The sequence below is a fragment of the Achroia grisella genome, unplaced genomic scaffold, assembly GCF_030625045.1.
Source record: "Achroia grisella isolate CSIRO2021 unplaced genomic scaffold, CSIRO_AGI_Agris_v1 utg546, whole genome shotgun sequence".
Classification (NCBI taxonomy): domain Eukaryota; kingdom Metazoa; phylum Arthropoda; class Insecta; order Lepidoptera; family Pyralidae; genus Achroia; species Achroia grisella.
This window is the reverse complement of record NW_026712931.1, coordinates 1-22,795: the sequence shown is the minus strand read 5'-3', so window position 1 is coordinate 22,795 and position 22,795 is coordinate 1. Positions and strand designations below refer to the sequence as shown.

General features: G+C 30.8%; 1 protein-coding gene across 1 annotated transcript; it reads left to right on the top strand.

The window, feature by feature from the left end:
* Positions 1-14,734: 14,734 nt before the first annotated feature.
* On the top strand, positions 14,735-22,791 carry LOC131848290 (serine/threonine-protein kinase SBK1; the record flags this gene model as incomplete). Its single annotated transcript, XM_059198095.1, has 8 exons — positions 14,735-15,024; positions 17,331-17,434; positions 18,165-18,426; positions 19,414-19,696; positions 20,669-20,776; positions 21,468-21,661; positions 22,147-22,331; positions 22,423-22,791. Coding segments are annotated over exons 2-8 (1,470 nt in total), but the record flags the coding sequence as incomplete, so codon positions are not given.
* Positions 22,792-22,795: the final 4 nt, after the last annotated feature.

The window sequence follows — 22,795 nt, the reverse complement described above, 5'->3', positions numbered from 1 at the left end:
GACAAGTTGACCTAAAGTCGAATATTGTAATAAAACTTATACTATTATAAAAACTATATAGATAGAAATAACATTAGAAACTATTTCTTATCTGTAACTACGTCCGTTTTTTTTTATAAAAGATAACCGATGTTCTTCCTCATGATACAATCTATCTTCCTGCTAAATTTGTTTTTGTCGTGTAATTGTAACAAACCTACAGGCAGATTCACTTTTGCATTTATATTTCCAGTATGAATATCCTCGTCGAATAACCTCAATTTATTTATACATACATGATTCGTATTTATTCGGCTGTCAAATCAAATAAAATAAATGCAATTACAATACAATTACTCATGTACAACTGGTACATGTACAATGCAAGTTTAGTTTCACACCTCAGTGATCTCAACAACAAACATTTTGTATAAGGCGTGTCCGGCAAACCCACTGCTGTCTAACATCGTAGGGTTGCCATACTTATGGTTTTCCCGGTTTTGTGCTAGTTTTATAAAAGAGAAGTTTAGATGTATTGTCAACTGTCAAATTTTGGTGACCGCCACAGTTGACATGCACACATTTAGAATATGTTTTGTTGACTCGTCATGATAATAATGACATAAATATACAAGCAATAATTTACACACATTAAACAACAGAGTCAATGTGGACCACAACATAGTTTTCATTCTTTGAATCGCATGTAGCAGTCCTAACGTTGTCATACGGATATTTTTTTGGTTTGATATCGGCGTTTCTTCCAGCACTTCATTTGGAAATATAAATTCACACAAAGTACTTTTTATGAGTCGGACAGATTTGAAATCGGCCTCTTAGGCTTAATTCAGAGTAGTAAATCTCGACACAAACATAAATCTTAGTAAAAAACTGCAGTTATAAAAAGTAACTAAACAAATCGGCGCAGCAAGCATAACTGATGACGAACTTTCCCCTGCGAGGAATAATATGTTTAAACGATATTTATTTTATTAACACTTTTTTATTCAAGTACATTCAAAAGTATATGAAAATAACTCGTTCGTGACTATAAATATAAGGCAGTGGCAACCCTAAACATATGCAGTACGATAGCCGTGAGAACCAGGACTTTAATGAATATCATATCATAAACGCTTTCTAATATTCGTTATCTATTTCAGTAAATAAATACTCTATTAAAATATTATTATATACTAGCTGTACACGCACGCAGCTGACTTCGTCCGCGTGGAATGAAACTTTATTTTTCTAAAATAAAAGTTACTCCTTATTACATCAGCTACCTGCCAAAAAAAGTCCCGTCAAAATCGGTCCAGCCATTTCAGAGATTAGCCGGAACAAACAGACAGACAGACAAAAATTGTAAAAAATGTTATTTTGGTGTATGTACCGTATTTATATTCATACTAGCTGTACCCGCGACTTCGTCCGCGTAAATAATGAAAAAATATTTAACTCAATTAACACAATATAAGTCAAATAAATAAGTTTCATCGTTTTAGCTTCAAAAATGATAAAAAGTAAAAATAAATATTTAATCAATAGGCTAAAAAATAAATTTCAAACTTCTAGCTTTAAATATGATGATACATCTATATAACCTTGGATCTACCCTTTTAATCCTCTTGCAACCCTTTTTCACATTAAAAAGTAACCTATGTCCTTTCTCAGGATCTAGTCTATCTATGTCTGTTTCAAATTTCAATTTAAATCGGTTCTGTATTTTTGGCGTGTAAGCGAGACAAACAGATAAAGTTACTTTCACATTTATAATATCAGTAAGGTATTTAATAAACTAACCCTAAAAAGACAAAGAAAAAAGTTTAATCGTTCTAGCTTCCACAACCACACAAACAGCAAATTTCCACAATAACTTTCATTCTCTATTTTATTTTACTACCCCCCCTCCCCCTAAGTAATAATTATTATTAATTAATAAATATGATATTCAATGTTTGTAAAATGTTTACTACATTTTACAAACATTGAATATCATATTTATTGATATTTAAACAACAGCCTAAAAATGAGTCTCAAACTTCTAGTTTTAAAAAATGATTCTTCCATACAGCCTACCATTGCAACCCCCTTACAATCCTTTTTTCACATTCAAAAGTACCCTATATTCTTTGTCCGGGTGTAAACTTTTTACAAACAATGAATGTCATATGTATTTATATTTAATCAACAGCCTCAAAAATAAGTTTCAAGCTTCTAGCTTCAAAAATGACGATTTTACATAAAAACTTGCATCCCCTATTTTATTTTACCCCCTTAAGGGTATTTTTTTTTACAAACAATGAATGTCAATGTATTTATATTTAATCAACAGTCTCAACAATAAGATTCAAGCTTCTAGCTTCAAAAATGACGTGTTTACATAAAAACTTGCATCCCCTATTTTATTTTACCCCCTTAAGGGTAATTTTTTTACAAACAATGAATGTCATATGTATTTATATTTAATCAACAGTCTCAACAATAAGTTTAAGCTTCTAGCTTCAAAAATGACGAATTTACATAAAAACTTGCATCCCCTATTTTATTTTACCCCCTTAAGGGTAATTTTTTACAAACATTGAATGTCATATTTATTTATATTTAATCAACAGTCTCAAAAATAAGTTTCAAGCTTCTAGCTTCAAAAATGACGATTTTACATAAAAACTTGCATCCCCTATTTTATTTTACCCCCTTAAGGGTATTTTTTTTTTACAAACAATGAATGTCAATGTATTTATATTTAATCAACAGTCTCAACAATAAGATTCAAGCTTCTAGCTTCAAAAATGACGTGTTTACATAAAAACTTGCATCCCCTATTTTATTTTACCCCCTTAAGGGTAATTTTTTTACAAACAATGAATGTCATATGTATTTATATTTAATCAACAGTCTCAACAATAAGTTTAAGCTTCTAGCTTCAAAAATGACGAATTTACATAAAAACTTGCATCCCCTATTTTATTTTACCCCCTTAAGGGTAATTTTTTACAAACATTGAATGTCATATTTATTTATATTTAATCAACAGTCTCAAAAATAAGTTTCAAGCTTCTAGCTTCAAAAATGACGATTCTTCCATACAATCTTTCATCCCCCCTTTTAACCCCTTACAACCCTTTTTTCGCATTAAAAAGTAGCCTATGTCCGTTCTCAGGGTCTAGACTATCTGTATACCAAATTTCATTCAAATCGGTTTAGTAGTTTTGGCGTGAAAGCGAGACAGACAGACAGAGTTACTTTCACATTTATAACATTAGTTTTTGTCGCAGCACAAAAATATATTTTTATCGTTTCCGTACAAATAATAATTTTACAGTATTAATCTACAAACCAACATTTTGTTTCTTACAATCAGCTAAATAATTTAAATAGTTCCATAATATATGGCATAATGAAAAGGTCATTTATTTTATAAAAAAGACAGTTAGTTTTTATTTTAGTGAAAAATAAGAAAATTCTATTTTGATACAACAACCATATATTTATTAATACCTATACTTTATTAATTTTGTGTTAATGCTTTTTAAATAAACACCCACACATTATTTCTGTATAACCTACAAAAATGGGTAAATAATTTAATTTCGGATAGTGCCACACCACAACATTCTTTAAAAAATGTAAATAATAAAATTTGAAGAAATTGTGATTGTACTGAACAACTTAAAAAGAAAACTTAATAGTTTTTTTTTAAGTTGTTCAGAACAGGGAAACAACATTTGACATTTATTATTATTTAACATTGGATATTGACTTTAATTTTTGTAATTTATATTGTAAAACTTTAAGTTGGGCTAAACTGGGCTTGTATCCAGAGCCGTAAAACAAATTGATAAAAAAAATCGCCAAATTTGTCTCGCAATCGGCCAATTTCAGGTTTAAAGAAAAAACACATACACACGATATACGATTTTATCATAAAAAAGTGTCAAAAACAATATTTTCACTAAACGTCAACGTCATGTTTCCGGCAAGATCTTTCGTTTTACATTATGTTATCTGTGGTTTTGTTCTCTGTGATGGATACCTTATTGGCGCAAACGCACGCGATGTGTTGATTGGTTGTTAGCTAGTGAAATGAAAAGATGACGAATGGCGCAAACGCACGCGATGTGTTGATTGGTTGTTAGCTAGTGAAATGAAAATATGACGAATAAGGATTCAACCGCATAAAGATAACCTTGTATTTCCATTTTGAACCCCTTACAACCCTTTTTTCGCATTAAAAAGTAGCCTATGTCCATCCTCGGCGTCTAGACTATCTGCGTACTAAATTTCATTTAAATCGGTTCAGTAGTTTTGGCATGAAAGCGAGACAGACAGACAGACAGACAGAGTTACTTTCGCATTTATAATATTATATTAGTAAGGATGCATGTAGTAAAAAAACTTTTTTTATTGGTTTTATTGGTTATTTCAATATCACTCCAATTATGTGTATAGATGTATAAGACAAATAAAAAAGGTATATTAATAGAAGAGACTTTTCTTTAATTTAATTACTCTAATAGGATTTCCATATATCCCTTATCATATGGAAATCGAGGTAGAATTTGTAAAAAACCATCTGCATCTGTATTACTTTATAAACTGTGTTTCGGATGAAGGGTGATGAGATAAGCCAGTGAAATTACAGGATAAGGCAAAACATCTTAATCCTACGGAATGGCAACACATAACTGGTACGCCCGTCGTAACATTCGTGATAACAGGACACATACAGTATTGTTGATGTATAGAGGCGACGGGGGTACCGTATTTGCTATTACAATTACAAAAAGAGTACAAATCTTCTATACAAGAACCTAATCTATATCTGTCTAGTGTTGTCAAGGACCTCTACTTTGCAAGCTCAGTTCCATGTAAAAATGTGAGATATTGTGTGAATGAAAATACTATAATGTTTATTAAACTACAATTCCTTAAAATTTTGTGTATAATCAATAAAATACCCGAGCAAAACCGGTGCCAGTTGCTAGTGAAATAATCAATATTTCTAATTAATGGAATGGATGTCTGTCAATAATATAACGAAACGAGTATTATGATTAGTTTATTTATTAATTTATATTTATATTTAAGATTAACTAAAATCCAACTTTATTAGGAATGCTTCTAACTGGACCAACGACTCACTATATAACACCTTGCAGTATAATACCAAAGATGTTATGTTTAACGTTTGAGCCGTCAGAGCGTTCTGTCTGGCCCTTTACTAAATTATTACCGTAAATGTCGTAACCTACGTTATGTAAACGTGATATATTATTAGCATCGAATACCTAGTAAAGGACATTAATACCCTCGTCGCTGGCATGTTACATTGGGCGATAAATTACGTACGACTTGTAGCGATTAAAATCCGTGCCGTCTCTAGAAATGGTTATCCGTGAGAGCATAGAGAAAACGGCTAAATATAGCATAATATTTAGCTCTCTTCGCGCTCTACACTTGTATTAGATGAGATGAGATCAAAGATTATCTGATACGGACATTACTATACGTACTTAATGTTTGTTATATGTTCTAATTAAAAGTATATCTACTAAACAGCAGTTAAATAAGAAAATAAATATTTTTAATTTATTCTATTATTATAAAGACGGACTCGATGGTCTAGGGGTTAGCACACTGCCTTACTTCCTATAGCCATGGGTTCGACTTATCGTAGAGTACAAACATTTGTATGCATTACAAAAATATGTACCTACATATTTATAACAGTTGTCTAGTAGCCAAGCTCTGCTTACTTGAAACTAGATGGCGCTGTATGTACCATCCTGCGACATTTTTTGGTAAATACTTTTTAAAATTTCAGGTTACGTTTTATTTAAGTCTATATAAATAAAAAATGAATACTTAAACTCAACTAATTGTCAAGAAATTTGGTTTATATTACTTGAATTAAAAAAAATTAAACTTGCTTCTTCTTAATTCTAATTTATACAGAACGAAAATTGAGTTTTGTTATACAATTGTCTATAAAATACAGATTACAAGCTCATAATCATGGGACCCGACTCGTTATGAGAAACATATTGGCTTGTATAAACGTTGTACATACAACTACATTGGCAATAGTCATTCTAAGGCGGTAGACTATTAAAATCTTAACCCTTACATAGACTTCGTGTGACCTTTTCATCTACCGAAAACCATTTAAGTAACGTTTACCGGTTGGCTCATTATTTGTGGCCATTGTACTGTTTAGGTCTAGACTACACTAGCCCGCCTGAATGGAAGATGGGCACCGGCGATACCTTAATTGACGAGGGCCTGGGTTTCCGAAAGCTTAGAACGGTGCATAATAATGGCGCATAATCCCTTATCGAGAAACTTAGGTTAAGGCGACGCCTCGTCTCATATCGCAATTAAGAATACTATGCTGATAGACAGTCAATACTAAATTGAATAGTTTCTTATTGCAAAATTTCTAATCATATTTCATTATTGTATACCTAGAAAAGGTAATCTTTTATATCATATAAATAAGACCCATCATCAGAATCAGCAAACCTTATTCTCGGAAACGAGTATATGAAAGTAATTATGAACTTAGTCACACTTCAACTATATATATTGAAATTTGAAGTTTCGGTTGTCTTTGGGGTTTTTGATGCAAAGACCAACCTAGCCCTGTAAATTCCTGCAGTTTTGACACACAAATCAGAACATGAAAGGTGAAAATCTATAATTTAGGTTACAAAAAATCTGTTAAATATCTATTCAAATATGTCCAACTTTTTAAAATGATAAAGTTAAAATATCTAAAATTATAATATAATGTAATAAAAAATCAAAACTAAATGAAATCATTTTTTTTTATGTACACATAAATAAATTTATATATCGTTAATTTTTTCTATTTCTACTATACAAACATATTCTGAACCTCTGGAAAATCTTCGACCATTATCATCGCGCCGAGTAGTCACAACTCACAAAAAGAGAGTTGTCATATGTACTAGTGTTAATACTCTACCCGTATTAATATCGATATACAGCTATGACGCGCTCGTCATCCTGCTGCGGCTGTGCGCCGTTAAATATTGTGCATCTGTGGCGTATTATTTTTGCGCGGGAAAATAAATTACTACAAAAATAACTTCTTCTGCAGATATACTAAATTTCTTGATCTTCTAATTCTTAATTATTTTATACTATTGATTATATCTTTATATGTATGTAATTATTTTTAACCGTGGACAATTAAAACAACGCCATCTAGTCCCACGGTTAGCAGAGCTTGTGTTATGGGTACTAGACTACTCATACAAATACTTAGTTATTTTTTTTTAAATACATACATAATGTACGTAGTAAACACCCAGACCGATACAAACAATCATACTCATGAATATAAAAGTACCGTGTGAGGAATCGAACACACTACCATCAGAAGTAAAGCGGTGTGCCAAACCGCTAGACCACCGAGGCCGTCAAATATACTTTCTAGAAATACAACAAACCGAGTATAAATACTGCCCCTACTAACATACCCAACAACCAGAGAACAGACATTCTCAATTATATATTTGTTTCGGTACATACAAATGTTATTAACATATCTAAAGTAAAAATAATAAACGAGTAATACACCCTTTAACTGAACGTTAATAGCGGCGAGCGTACGAGTACAATACGTTAATTAAATCGTCGCTGAGAATCGGGGAGAAGGCGTGCATCTGACTAACGGGCACACACGAACCCGGGGTGCATCGTTTCTGCTCAAAATGTACACCGTAATGAATATGTCAGAACCACGAGGCCACGACAGCTTGCTATAGCATTTTATAATTTGCGACTTCACGGAGGTGCGCTATCGTATACGTCTTTAGTGCAAACTAATGGAGTCCGAGACTTTGTATATATATTTGAATATACCTTTTCTTTGTAAACCAATTTGAATAGAAGCGAATAGAATTTTTTTTATTCAAATTAACTTAGATTTAAGCACTTTTGAATATAACAACACTAATCTTTATATAGTATTAAACAAAGTCGCTCCCGCTGTCTGTTCGCTTAGATCATTTAAACTACGCAACAGATTTTAACGCAGTTTTCAGCGATAAGAGTAATTGAAGAGGAAGGTATAATAGGTGCGAAGCCGGGAGAAATAGCTAGTATTTAATAAAATAAACACTAAAGTTTAGGTGAAGGTTACTTCACTACAATAGTGAAAACCCCGTCCAAATTCATTAAACCGTTTCTGAAATTAACCAGCACCATAAAAAATTATAACAATCATCGTTATCGAACTCGCAGGAAGTTTCAGTAATACGTCAAGTATATTCTAATAGCTATATATATATATATATATATATATATATATAAATTTCTAATAATTACAATCGTGTTTTTCATATTTACTAAACAAAATATCTAATAATATGCGTTTATTTTTATTATATAATGTCGGCGGAGGCTGCCACAATATCTTGCGTAGTTACTAACAACCTAACATTAATTGAAAATCAGTCCTAGCTGTATACGACAGATTACTGTTTACGACGGTTTTAGACTAACTCAAGAACCGTTTACAGGAATCGATATGCCGCCAGATATACAAGAAACCAGTCATTAAAGAATCAACTAATGAACTATAGATATCGTTTGAAAAAGTAGAAGAGCATACTATAAATATTGAAACGGTAAGTCAGCTTTATTATAAAGGAAATATACTTGTATATATAAAAATGCCGGTGATCTAGCGGTTTTGCACATTGCCTTACACAGAGATGATGCAGGTTCATCTACTTTTTAGAGATAAAAGATAATCCATATCCTGGTCATATCAGACAGACAGAATTCGCATTTCGCATGTATTAGTATTCAAATTTAGATACACAAACATAAAATCCTTAATAACTTGTTTTACTTCACACTTTTCCCCTTCATCACCGTAATAGCATATTGACAGTGTTATTGTACTAAACAATTGAATATACATGAACTTTACAAATAGCACGCAATTATTTATAATGTGTAGTGTAGGTACAGTTAGTATGATATTTATCCGTATTAATGTTAGAAAAGTAACAATAATGCAGTTACAATAAAACAGTTTGATAGAAAATCTCTATAACATTGAATTCTTAAAAGAACATAGCTGCATTTTTTTTTAATCTTATATATTTTTTTTTGGTCAAATGTACTGATTGAAATTTGTTAACGGATTGATTTGATATAATGGTACACAACTTTAGTTTGATTAGAAATGTAACCTTATTAATTACATAAATAGTATTTATAGTGACAAGAGCGATTAACTGTCGTTAGTTCTTTCATGAACCCTACGTTTTTTTGTCTAATTAATGCTATTTTACGAGGATTGCTGTGAAGAAGTGATCGCTAGCTGGTACATATAGAATTATTTGCAAGTTTGTTTTTACCTTATCAATATCATTATTCCATAACAATATTAACCGTTTATTTTTGTACTTATTAATCATTATCAACGTACAACGCCTAAATACGAGCCTACCAGCCAGAGTGATGGTTGAATGCTATTGCACCCCGAAGGTCCCTATTTGGTTTCTAATGAATTAGAATCACACAAGCTACATAGACTTCTTCAACAAAGCGGATGTCTTAGACATCAAACAAATTTTAGTTAGGTACAAATGTACTTCACTGTGTAAATAAATCGGATTTTATTAAAGTAACTGTACTGGTATAATGAATATGGAATCAGAAGACAATAATGTTCTTAGCAATGCTAATGTTCATATACAATTGACGTATAAACATATTATTAGACTTAACTGTTATATAATAGACTATTATTAGTGTATATTAAGATTGTAGTGTCTAACATTAAAGGATTGATCTTGGAGTTGGATTCAAATAATAACAGCTATATTAGTTTGTATCTCAATATCATGGCCTAAAAATCTTGGGACTATTTTTAGATAACTCATATATTTATGTATTTTCAGGTAATATTATATCTATATATTATAGGTAGTATAATATATAATGTAGTATATCCTCTCTTCTTAGCTGGACCACAGAATGCTTATAAGGTTAATTTACAATATTTTAAGAGGTTCCTACCGATTCATTGCTCTGTAAGCCTTGTATAATTTCATATCTATGCGTACATATAATTAAATTGGAGTGTCTGTTTGTAATATTGAAATAACCGTTATTTACTACATGCATATTAATATAAATATGACAAATACACCAAAATAACATTTTTTTAAATTTTGTCTGTCTGTGTATCTGTTTGTTTGTTCCGACTAATCTCTGCAATGGCTGTACTGATTTTAACGGGAGTTTTTTAGCAGGTAGCTGATGTAATAAGGAGTAACTTAGGCTACTTTTATTTTAGTAAAATAAAGTTAATTTCCACGCGGACGAAGTCGCGGGAACAGCTAGTATTATATAAAACCTATTGTCCCTCGAGAGAACGAAGGCTCTTTCTATTTTTATAGTTCTTTTAGATATATTTACAAGTTTATGTTGTCAAATCTTACAACTGAATTTTAGACGAAAGAGCAATCTTGATGTCACCTGTCGTAGTTCAACCATGTAGCTTAACACTTCTCGTTTTATACGAAGACAAGTAATAGCACTATACGCGACAGAGGGAATGGTTCATGAAAGTACAAGTGCGCACTTCATATTGCCTGCCTGTGTGTGTAAAAATCAGATGCAATTCCAAATGGCACAGGATCACCGACAAGGAGTCCTTTAAGTGCAACTAAACTCTAAAACCTCTCTCCTTGACGATAAACCTAGTGATGGTATCCGTTTTTATGGTCGTTTAAGTTCAATTTTTAGTGCTAAAGGCAAATTGGTTGCAAGTAAAGAACTACCGGCAAACAGCGACTGAAAATGTAATTACATCTAACTAGTGAATATACATTTAACTATGCCGTAACGCATGTATGATAACACTAATAGGATAGCAGAAAGTTTCAGCAGAAACATATAAATAAAATTGGAGTGACTGTTTGTAATATAGAAATAACCGTTTTTTACTACATGCATATGAATATAAATACGGTACATACACCAAAATAAAATTTTGAAATTTTTGTCTGTTTGTTCCGGCTAATCTCTGAAATGGCTGGACCGATTTTGACGGACTTTTTTTGGCAGGTAACTGATGTAATAAGGAGTAATTTAGGCTACTTTTTAGAAAAACAAAGTTAAATTCCACGCGGACGAAGTCGCGTGTACAGCTTCAACAGTGACGAAGTTACGTACAAACACAACATTAATAAAGTATAGCTTTTAATAAATATTATTATATAATATTTCAAAAAATATACATCTATCTATAATATCTAATATTTTAAACGCGAAAGTTTGTAAGTACGGATGTTTGTTACTCTTTTACGCAAAAACTGAACGGATTTTGATAACACTTTACACTAATATACGTTATGTATCAGAATAACGCATTGGCTATATTTTTTATTGAAATTTCACGCGGGAAAGACCGCGGTCACAGTATATAGTAAAAAAATTTAGCTCTTTTAAAAAAATAAAAAAGAGACTCGAACTTCTTAGCGTTACATGGATTCACCATGCGAGTATCGGATCAGAGAGAGAGGAAAACCAGTTTCTATTGCATAGGCTTTAGGTTTAGTTTTTCGAATATATTAATATATCTGGTTTCGTATAATGAAACACCTACATGCTCTGGGATTTAATAATGATTTTCATATGTGTCATTAAAATAGTCCAGTCATGTGCAATACCTACATTAAAGGGCTTGTTTTAAAAAATAATTTGTCTTTTGTGGTGCCGTGAGTAATCATCCTTGTCAAGGACCACCTTATATCCCACAAATACATGTCTTCCATTTTTTAATAGAATGGTGCATCCACCTACGTTAACAGTTTATGTTGGTGGGGAACCAGCGTTAAAATTAACATGAAGTCAAGTCAGTTAGGCCATTGAGACACATTCACTAGTTCACTAGGAATTTATCACTATGGTTTCCAAGGGGAACCGTGTGGAGATCAACCTGACACCCTTCACCCCTATATGTGCCTTAGTCTACCAATTTCCTCAACAAAAGTATATTAAGATTTTACAAAGGCTTTCCCCAATCTTAGTAAATTACTAAAATTACTATATTAATGGAAACTACAAATATGTATTTTTGTGTTGTTTAATACAAAGACTGTAATGGAAACACTAATTTTGGAAATTTGCTGTGGAAAATACATAGAAACTTTTAAAATTAATTGTCTAAATGAAAAATTATATATCATCAGTATCAATTACAATAACCACTCACCATCTACAGCTAGTAACATTATTTGAAATTTGATTATTACACCTCTCAATTTAGTCTCTGAGATTAAAAACAATATACTTACTTCATTACTAATATTAATACTAATAAAATTTGCTTGGTTATCAAAGAGCTTTTATTTTGTTTTAACAATATATTTGAATGCTTTTGTATGAATTAGTATAACTGCACATTATACTAGACTTATAGAACTGTATATAAAACTCAAACTACATTTTATTGCTATAAAATTTTAATGTTGAAATATAATCAATGGGCCTATGTGGTGAGGCTGTTTTCCCAATTCAAGTAGTAGTGTAGTAGTAGCACGAACCACAGATTACTATGAAAGAATATTATATTATAATTTAATTTGTGTTTAATTAATAATTCAACATCTATAATTCTGTAGCCTTAAGCATACACATGTCTTCATGTAGTAAGCACAATAAGTAAATTAGTTATATTAAAACCTACTGAAAAATATAATAAATTATTATAATTATTTATTTTAAAATATAAACTAACTTTTATATTTATTACTAGTGGTTCATACTGATTTTCACCTTTAAATCCTGGCTTTTCAACTTTATGAGTTTTGTGTATTTTAAAAGAATATCACTCTATAATAATATACTTTTCAAACAGTGACAGAATTTCTCAGATACGTGTAGTTTTTGCAGTTAGTTTTATTTTATAACAAAGTCTGCTATCGTTATTTATACCATATATCAGTATAAATAAATTAAAGCAAACCTTTCCTGTTATTCACTCCTTCAAATATAAAGGAAAGTATAGCATTTTTAAATATAATTAATTTTTTTTAACATAAGGACCTAATCAACGTTTCACTTCAACTTATAGAATTCAAAACAAACTTACCTTGCACATTGTACCGCTTTGAAAAGGATGACCTGATCTATATTTTTGGTGCAGCACTATAACCATGAATATATATTTAAGTTGTTAGTAAGAAGATTAATAAAGAATTAATTCAAAATATTATAACTACAACAAAACAAAACAAACAAATCATAGAAACATATGTTCTTGTATTTTTAACAGTTCATTATATATTACCTTTTTTTTTGTTCTTGTAGCATTCATTCTTCATTAACAACACTGACAGTGACGCAGTCATTGTCGCCGTCAGTATAATTTCATTTTTTATAAACGAATTTATCTTACGGCTCTAGATACTCAATATCAATTTTACTTAGAAATTAATTACTTTAAGATTGAAAAATATATATGATAATAAATACAATATGATAACAGGTGCGATAATTCTAACAAATTTCAATGTCTTATGTTAATAAAATGGTTTTAAACAGAATTTTAAATCAATTACATAGCTAAATAATCCTAAAAGGCCCAGACGCCCAAAGAAGTTATAAATGGCAATAAGGATAATAATACATATAAAATTGTATTGTATTTAGCATGTCACCAATAATAAAGTACGTTCATAATTGTATGAACGTACCTTATTATTGGCGACACGCCACGATGAGGTCTAGGAACTCGCTAATTCCAAAAATAAAATATAGGTATACGTGTAGGTACGTATCAAATACTTGAATGCAATACCTCACAAAGTATTTTATAGGATTTTAAAAAAATAAAGTTGAATACTTGTGCTGGTGAAGGTGTACCTAATAGCATTAGTCGGCATTGTTTTTCATAACATTTAACTTTACGTATTCACCCTTCATTTTAAACACGAGTAATATCAGTGTATCGACTTTATTTGTTACCCATCAAAACCGATGGTGGAAAATGGAAAGTGGGGTCGTAAGGTTTTGTGACTATCTAACATAAGAAGCAAAAAGTAGGAAAAGAGAAATAAAAAAGTAGGTTTCGATGTCGCGGATTTGTGAAAATACAAAGTTCATAATAAATAAAATGTCCTAGAATTAATGAGAAAAGGCTGAAGCAGAATGAATATTCATATAGATAGATAATGCTGCTCTATTATATAAATAGGTGCCTATCTGTATACACTCATGATATATTTTGCCTCTCTACAAATTAAGAATTAGTGACGTAGTGGTTTACTACTGGGACTTTCACCGAACAGATCATAATAAAACTGAAATTAATCTTGAAATAAAAAAACAGTCTTTCTATATTAATTTATATTTTTCACTGACTGTCCGTTGAAGAAAACACCGGTAACAAACCAGAAATTTATATGAAAGGTGGTGGTATACTCATCACCTGCCAAGTTGAATTCAGATATAAGTACCCAGCGAATTGTGAGGCTGTATGTCAAGTGTCATATTCACCACGACAACGTCAACAATTGCTAATGCATCTGACTATCCTATTTAGGAAAACAGTCCTGACTGCATATATAATTATAATTTAAGTACCAATATAATAATACTAGTTTTCACTTACCAGGTCGTTGATCGTAACATTTCCGTCACGAATTGATTTTTGTATGTGCAGTAGCACAAAAATAGCATCCCGGGAATCGCTGCGTACGCGCCGCCAGTTGAACCATCAGCGCCGGGCGCCCAACCCGTACGTCCTACCCTATTAATCTCACCTTACGAGAATATCGTCTCAACCCACACTGGAATCAAAGTGTATTAGTTTACATAATAATATTTTAGTGATTGTACGGCATATAAAATTAATATGTGACTTCGAAGTGTTATTGTTATTTTGGTGCTGGACTCGATCCAAGTGCATTGTGAACCTTATACGTTTAAGGGCACCGGCCCTTTATCTCTGGCAACTTCCATGTATGATCGTAAATTATCACACATTTAATATGTTGTATATATTAGATATTAAATTATATAAAAAAATCCTACCCACACTAGCATGTGTATAGTATGACCTATACTACCTAGCTGGTTCATTTATAGATTTATAATGTCGTCATAGTTTTCTTATGGAAAGTAATAGTAATATTAAATCTTATTAATATAACGCCTGAATATATAATCTTAGCATGAAAAAGATGATTTAGTTTATAACGTTGCATGCAAGCAGTTATTCACTGCCGTGAACTATTCATAGGTTTATGTTTGACTTATATAGATCTGTACATATATTATAAGATTAGGACTAATTCAAAATATAAATTTTTCATATTTTTACATAAAAACATTATTAATTATTTTTAAAAATAAGCAACTTATACATCTATGTGTGTAACAAAATTAGTTAACGGAATCCAATTAAAAACTATCTTCTCTTTAATATGAATTTTGAATTTCAGAAAATATCCAAGATATATTTATGCTAGCATAAATTAAGATATTGTACATAGATGATTCATCTATGGCATGTGTTGTCACTCTACTTCCTATTGTTTGTAGTGTAGGTAGATCATAAGTATATAAATAAAGCATAAGAGTACCTAAGTACTTATTTATTGACACTATATTCATGTTCATAGATTTTTATTCATACACTTGACTGATGCTGATTTTCATTGGCTAGCACGAACAGATATTTCTAGTTCAATTGAATTTTAAGAAATCCTCTATCATTAGATCTTCACGTCGTATAGAGAAGAAATCAAAATGTCACTAATAAATATGTACCCAAAAGTATCCAACTTACACAACATACATCAATCAGGGTCTCATTTCATATCAATTAGGGAATTTATGCTTATTACAGAAAAGCAGCGTGTTAAGAAATCTATTCATTTAATTAAAAAGCGTACTAATATTATATTGTAGTTAATTATATAAAAAAACTATGTATGAAGCATACAGGACATTCCTTTTATAGATAATATAATCGATAGGAATGATAGACTTCTAGCATCGAGGATTTATGGAACAACACATAAGTGTTGTTTATAAAGTAATTTTTGTTGTTCCATAAGGAACATCAAAAATTACTTTATAAACAATTGTTAATAGCAAAAATGGAACATAATTAACAAATAAAAATATCAACATCCACAATACAATAATGGTATAAATATAGTATAGATAAAATACAAATTAAAATTGGCTATTGGTAAAAAGCTAATTAATCCCCTATTATCGTAATTTATATGCAAATTGTGTACTATTTAAATTATTTAACGAAATAGTTATAATAACACACCTTGACAACTCACACAACGTCATCTAGCCCCGAGTTAAGCAGATCGTGTTATTGACAGACTAAACGACTGATATATATGAACACTTAGATTTATTTTGTAAGTACATATATAATGTACATAAAAAAAAACACCGAAATTATACACAGTATGATCTTAATTCAAAAAAAATTCTGATGTGATGGCGCACCATCCGCCACCAATAACTATACAAGACAACCTATTTTAGGAAATATACGTACTCACTAACTTTCATACAGAGCTCACAATACTGATAAATTAGTTATGATATCATCGAATGAGATAATTCATTTCACAAAAGATTCTACATGAAACCGATTTTAGACAATACATCGGGGATTAGACGAGGAGATGACGTCACAATATGACGTCAGGCCCGCTGTCTGGATCTGGAGTAGACATCAATCTTTGGCAATCGTCCAAGATCATTCACTCATCTGTTTCATGGGAAATGAGGACGTTATGAACTAGCCATAATAGTTTAAGTCACAAAAAAATAATCGAATTATATCAGGTCAATAGGTCACTAAACACTATTTTTTTAACTTTACTTTGATGGTGGATAACTACATATATTATTTTATACAGATGTCCGCTCCTAGAAGTTATATAGTGTAAATTAGTTGAAATGCGTATAGAATTTAGAATAGGTAGTAGGTATATTTTCCACTTTAAAGCCAATTCTTTTTAATTATATCATTGTTCCTACGCTTGTAGTGCAATTTCTTTATCAAATAAATATTAAAATATATGAAACTAATAAGTTTAGGAAATAAACTATTATATAATGCATTATCATCAATAGCTGGTCCTGCACATAAACCGTTCTGTATATATTGTGGGAGGTCTCTGGAGACTCCAAAATCAGAACATAATATATGTTTATGGAAGTAAAAATAATACAATTACAAAATACAGCTTCTAAGAAGCCTAGTCTCTTTCCTAACGTGAAGATATAAGATTATATTTATTTTGTTATTGTTTCAGTTTCCATGGACGCATTATAATCACTTAATATAGTTATGAATAACGGAACCCGACGAGCCTTAACGGGCTCTATACATAAAATTAGAGAATTTGAATTAGAAAAGGTAAGTGGCATCTAATTATATTCAAAGTTTCTAGTTGCATGATGTCTTTACCCCATTTTATATCGCTTTTGTAACTTTCCTGGTAATACATAGGATTTATACGTTATGAAAAAAATATAGCTTTAATTTTGAACTTTTTAATTTATCACAAACGATGAATATGGAATCTCTTCAATGTGAAACATTTTTTTTAATCGAATGACGGAGATGATCTACATTTTAATTTGTAATTTCACTGCCTTATTTTCCGCGTCAAAGGAGGTCCGATAACCGACAGATTGAAATATATAGACTGGTCTTTGTCTACCTATTTCAGCCGGTAAACCGTGTCTTTAAATAACTTGAAAACTTATCCTCGGATAAACAACTTTTTGAATGAAGACATATTAATATTTCAATTACATCTATAACAATGAAAATATGCCTATAGCAATAGTATTTTTGTGTACATGTATCTATAAATTGCGTTAAAAATGTATATTTAAATGTACCTATGTTACACTTTAAATGCCTCTCTCACGTGGTCACGTGGGTCTATTGCAGACTCTTATATATTTTTACATTTATATTTATAGTTATATTTCTACATTTCGAAATAAATAAAGAAAACTTTACACAAAATAAATTTAATTGAGAACATACTCCTTTTGTTTAGATTAGAAAATTTGAAAGAACAATGCACCCCATTAGACTTCTATGTACCATTCACTCATAAAATGTTTTCTTATAGGTAAGCCTAGTGGAAGAGTTTGATATACTACAAATAGTTGGAGAAGGATGGTTTGGAAAAATTCTTTTGGTCGAACACAGAGCTTCCGACACGGAAATAGTTTTAAAAGCTTTACCTAAGCCGTATGTTTCCATTAGAGACTTTTATAGAGAATTCCATTATGGTCTTCATTTAAGTGCACATAGAAATATTGTCACCACTTTCGATGTTGCATTCGAAACTGCTGGATTTTATGTGTTTTGTCAGGAATATGCTCCTTTAGGTAAGCTGTACGAATATTTGTCGATTTTATTATATAGAGCGTTAGTTGTGTGATATATACCAACCGAATACAAATTACATTACATGTTACAAACATTAAAAATCAACTTTAACAAAAGAACATAGTTAAATCATATGACCCAGCGCGTAGCGCGTAGTGTATAGGTACTTCATATTGACATATTGAAATTATTTTCGTACCAATTTACCTACACCTACGACGTCATCTACTGGATGTAGGTACGTACTATGAGACAGTGACGTAGTGGCATACGTTTTTTTCTTCTCGCTAGTGATGTAGATACAGTGCAGTATATACTTGTATGATTTTATTCTTATTGGTTAACTACTAAATAATAATTAAAGTACTAAATAGTAATTACAATGGACATCCAATAATGTATCAAATTATATATTCATGATATTGACTTTAACTTAAAGCCTATGATTAAGCCGTTAAGGCGTCAAGAAGTAACAAACAAACTCACTTTCACATTTATAATATTCATAAGGATTACAAAGTAGCTAAGTCCCTTGGCGAAAGTTGTTAAATTTCATGAACACTATGGGTTTTGACTTAAGGTTCGAACCTATCTTATAATTGTTTCGTGTATAAAATATACATTTAAATAAATTACGCTTTTGGATAAATTGTATAATAATAATAAAAATATACATTATAGTACAAAATATACATTCAAATAGTCACTTTACATTAGTTACGTTACACACTTTTATGCTTTGGATATTTGCCAACGAAATTGTTTGAGTTTGAATGAATATAAATGTGGCAAGTTTTCAGTACCAGCCGTCATTAGTATAATGTTTATATTGGTTTGTAATGCAATATTTTTTTATATATAATAATATTTATATGAAAATTATACAAATCATTCATAACATTGGGTTAGCGTTAAGAAATTAAAATAATTAATTGACGAGCATACGAATAACGGAACCTAATGTAAAATTACGAAATTTATTACAGGCGACTTAACATCGAATATGCTCGACACTGGAATTGGAGAAATTCATACTAAACGAGTTGCAAAACAATTAGCAGCTGCTTTGGAACATCTCCACCAAAGAGAATTAGTACATAGAGATGTTAAACTAGATAACATATTAATTTTCAAATCGGATTTTTCAAGAATCAAACTTTGTGATTTCGGTGAGACAAGGAAAGCCCAATCAGTAGTCAGACGGAGAAACGAATGGTTGCCGTATTCACCTCCCGAAGTTTTAACTTTGACCGTGGACAGTAGTTACAAGTAAGGAATAATTTGTAAATACATTCAAAACATATATAGAAAATACCCAGGCCGATACAAATAATAACAGAATACAAATGTTTGTACCGTACGCTGAATCAATCCCGTGTCCTTCGGAAGTAATGCGGTGTGTTAAACCACTAGACGGTTTAGCACACCGCATTACTTCCGAAGCAAGGCCGTCAATGAAATATATGTTGTAACTGTAATTTTACCACACTGGTAGTTTAATCCAAATACATATCAGTGCAGTGAAATTATATGATATAAAAGGAGAACATATTAGTCTCTAGAATGTGCCTGGTAACAATGTACGTGGTGCTGTCCATGTAATTATATAGGCGATTGTTATCACTTGACATTAGATAATTTTATTATGATACATAAAATATTATAAAGCAACAAATATATATTTCGTTATATTTGTCGGGATTTAGGGATGCTAGGAATCAGTGTAAGAAGATTGACATAGTATATATTATACGTCGATATAATAATTTTATAAAGACAAGGTTCATTATCTATTTATATTGATTAGGATACCATAATAATTGTCGAGAGAAACTTCTCTACTATAAGTACTTAAATATTTGAGTCCACCAACTGCCAATGGTTGTGGATAGCATGAAAAATACCTGCATTGTAAAGCGTATTGTTGGGAAAGCCACATAAGTGAATATAAGCCTTCCGGAATGATAATAATCTGGGAAAATTGCGCTCATAATCGTGATCTATACGAATCTAATGTATACCGACAAAATCTTCGAATTCCAGATGTAATATGTGCTTTCTATACAAACTTACAAAAATATGCGAGGCTATAAATAACGTGAATTTTGTAGGTACTATTTCCAGATTGCCTAAACAAACGTTCACAAAGCAGCATTTGTAGTACCATAGTCGTTATAAACAAATCCACGAGTATAAACACTGTTTTACATCACTCATACTCATTTGTTTCTTTACTTTCAGAGCACTAATTACACACGATGTTTGGCAATTTGGTATAGTTATATTTATTTGCCTGACTGGATGTTTACCATGGCAAAAAGCTGCGTTTGATGACCCTAGATATACTAGGTAAGAACAATAATCTTGTATTAATAATGAGTATTCCATTTCTAGTTTAGTAACTTTTATATTTAATGTAGTCACCATCACCACCATCAAGTATCCCTGCAGTCTGCACTTACGGAAAGTTGTATGGTAGATTTTTATACCATAATTTATTGCTCAACAAAGATTAAGTAAATAAATAAATAAAATAATTAATGTTAATTATTATATTTATTAATAATATACAAGTACATACTTTCACTAACTTTAATTAATTACTTCTAAGGAGTGGTAGTAATAAATTTCTTAGGATAAGTAATAAAATAAAATTAAAATATCTTTATTCATGTAGATCTATTAGAGACTCCTATAATATCTCAAATCTACCATTAGTTTGGAGTGACTTCTTAGTTTCTAAATAAGAAGAACTGAAAAGAAACTCAGCTCTTATACTTTTAAAATGAGCTTGTACATATCTGCAAAGTATTATATGTATATTTAGGTCGGTGTTAGGTTACGAAGAATATCAGTATTTCAAGATGGCCACAGATACTTCAAGACTTTGTATTAACAGAGAGCCTGTGAGAAATATAAAGCACACAACTAGTGTAGTGTAGTGTCTATAAATAGGAATAGCAAATTACTGAACTATGACTGCTCTAAAAAAGAAATTATACAAATCAGATAACATATATTGTAAATAAATACATTTCAGCTATTATAACTGGTACAGTAGTTCAAACCCCCTGAAGAAACAGCCAAAATTATGGAAAATGGTTTCTTCAAGAGCACAAAAAATGTTTAAGAAATTTGTTGAACCCAGAGTGTTTAGAAGAGCGACGAATTTTCAAGAAATTTCCCGTTATTTGGATGACAGATGGATGGCAAAAGGTTACACAGATAGAGTTGGTAAGTTATTATTTTCAATAATGAAATATGTAACCTAGTAATATTTAAATCACCTATAATACCAAATAATATACCTACATAATTAGAAAAAAGTCAATTTTGTAAAATTATGTATACATACACTATGTATCTATTTTGAGATCGGTAATATATTATTAAATAAATAGGATATAGTATGAAGTAAATTAAGAAACTGGGAAGGAAATTCTATTAAAAGAATTAGTTGACAACCTCGATGATCGCGAGTTCGAAACAACCTCACACGGTACAAATATTTGTATTCATAAGTATGATTGTTTGTATTCGTCTGGGTGTATATTATGTATGTATAATGTTTACAAAAACTTACAAAATGCATCTAAGCATATCTATCTAGTGCTATCTATCTAGTACTATTTGTCTAGTACATACCTACAAGACGAAATAACGCTGTGTGAATTGATCAGGGATATTAATATTCTAATTAATATTATTTTATATTACAGCTGGGGGTGATATCGATGAATTATGTCCATCTATGTACAGTTTTCACAGTGATCCAAACGAAAAAAATATACTACTAAAACATTTCCGTGATAACGGAATTGAAACAACTGTAGATAGACAAGTGAAAAAACAAAGGATACGGGAATGGATACAAAATAGTGTCATTGAAGAAGTAGACGAAGAGGTGAGTTCTTTAATTAACACAAAAACTAAAGCAACTAGTAAGTATAAAACATTACAATTCTGGTTTACATGAATTAAATTTTCCGTTACAGGAAGAGAACAACTTTGAACAAAATGTATATGATGATAGTGATGCTGAACTTGAGGATAGATCAAGACCACATCCAATAGATGAAAGTCATAGAGTGACACTAAGGTATGACACTGAAAAACATATAAACCCAAGGACTGGAGAAGTTGTTGAAGGTATAAAACATTCACCAGCAGAGAAAAATCCTCTTTCTTACGATGTACAGAATATAGAACCTGTTGCGCCAGCAAATGTCGTTAGAAGATACGGAGTGAAAGAAGATAATTCTTCCTATAGTTCAACAAAAGACAGTGCTTACGGATCTATGGAAGTTAAAGTTAATTCGACCAAAACAGCATCGCGTAAACTGGAAAGTAAGCAAGTGATGTCTGTAC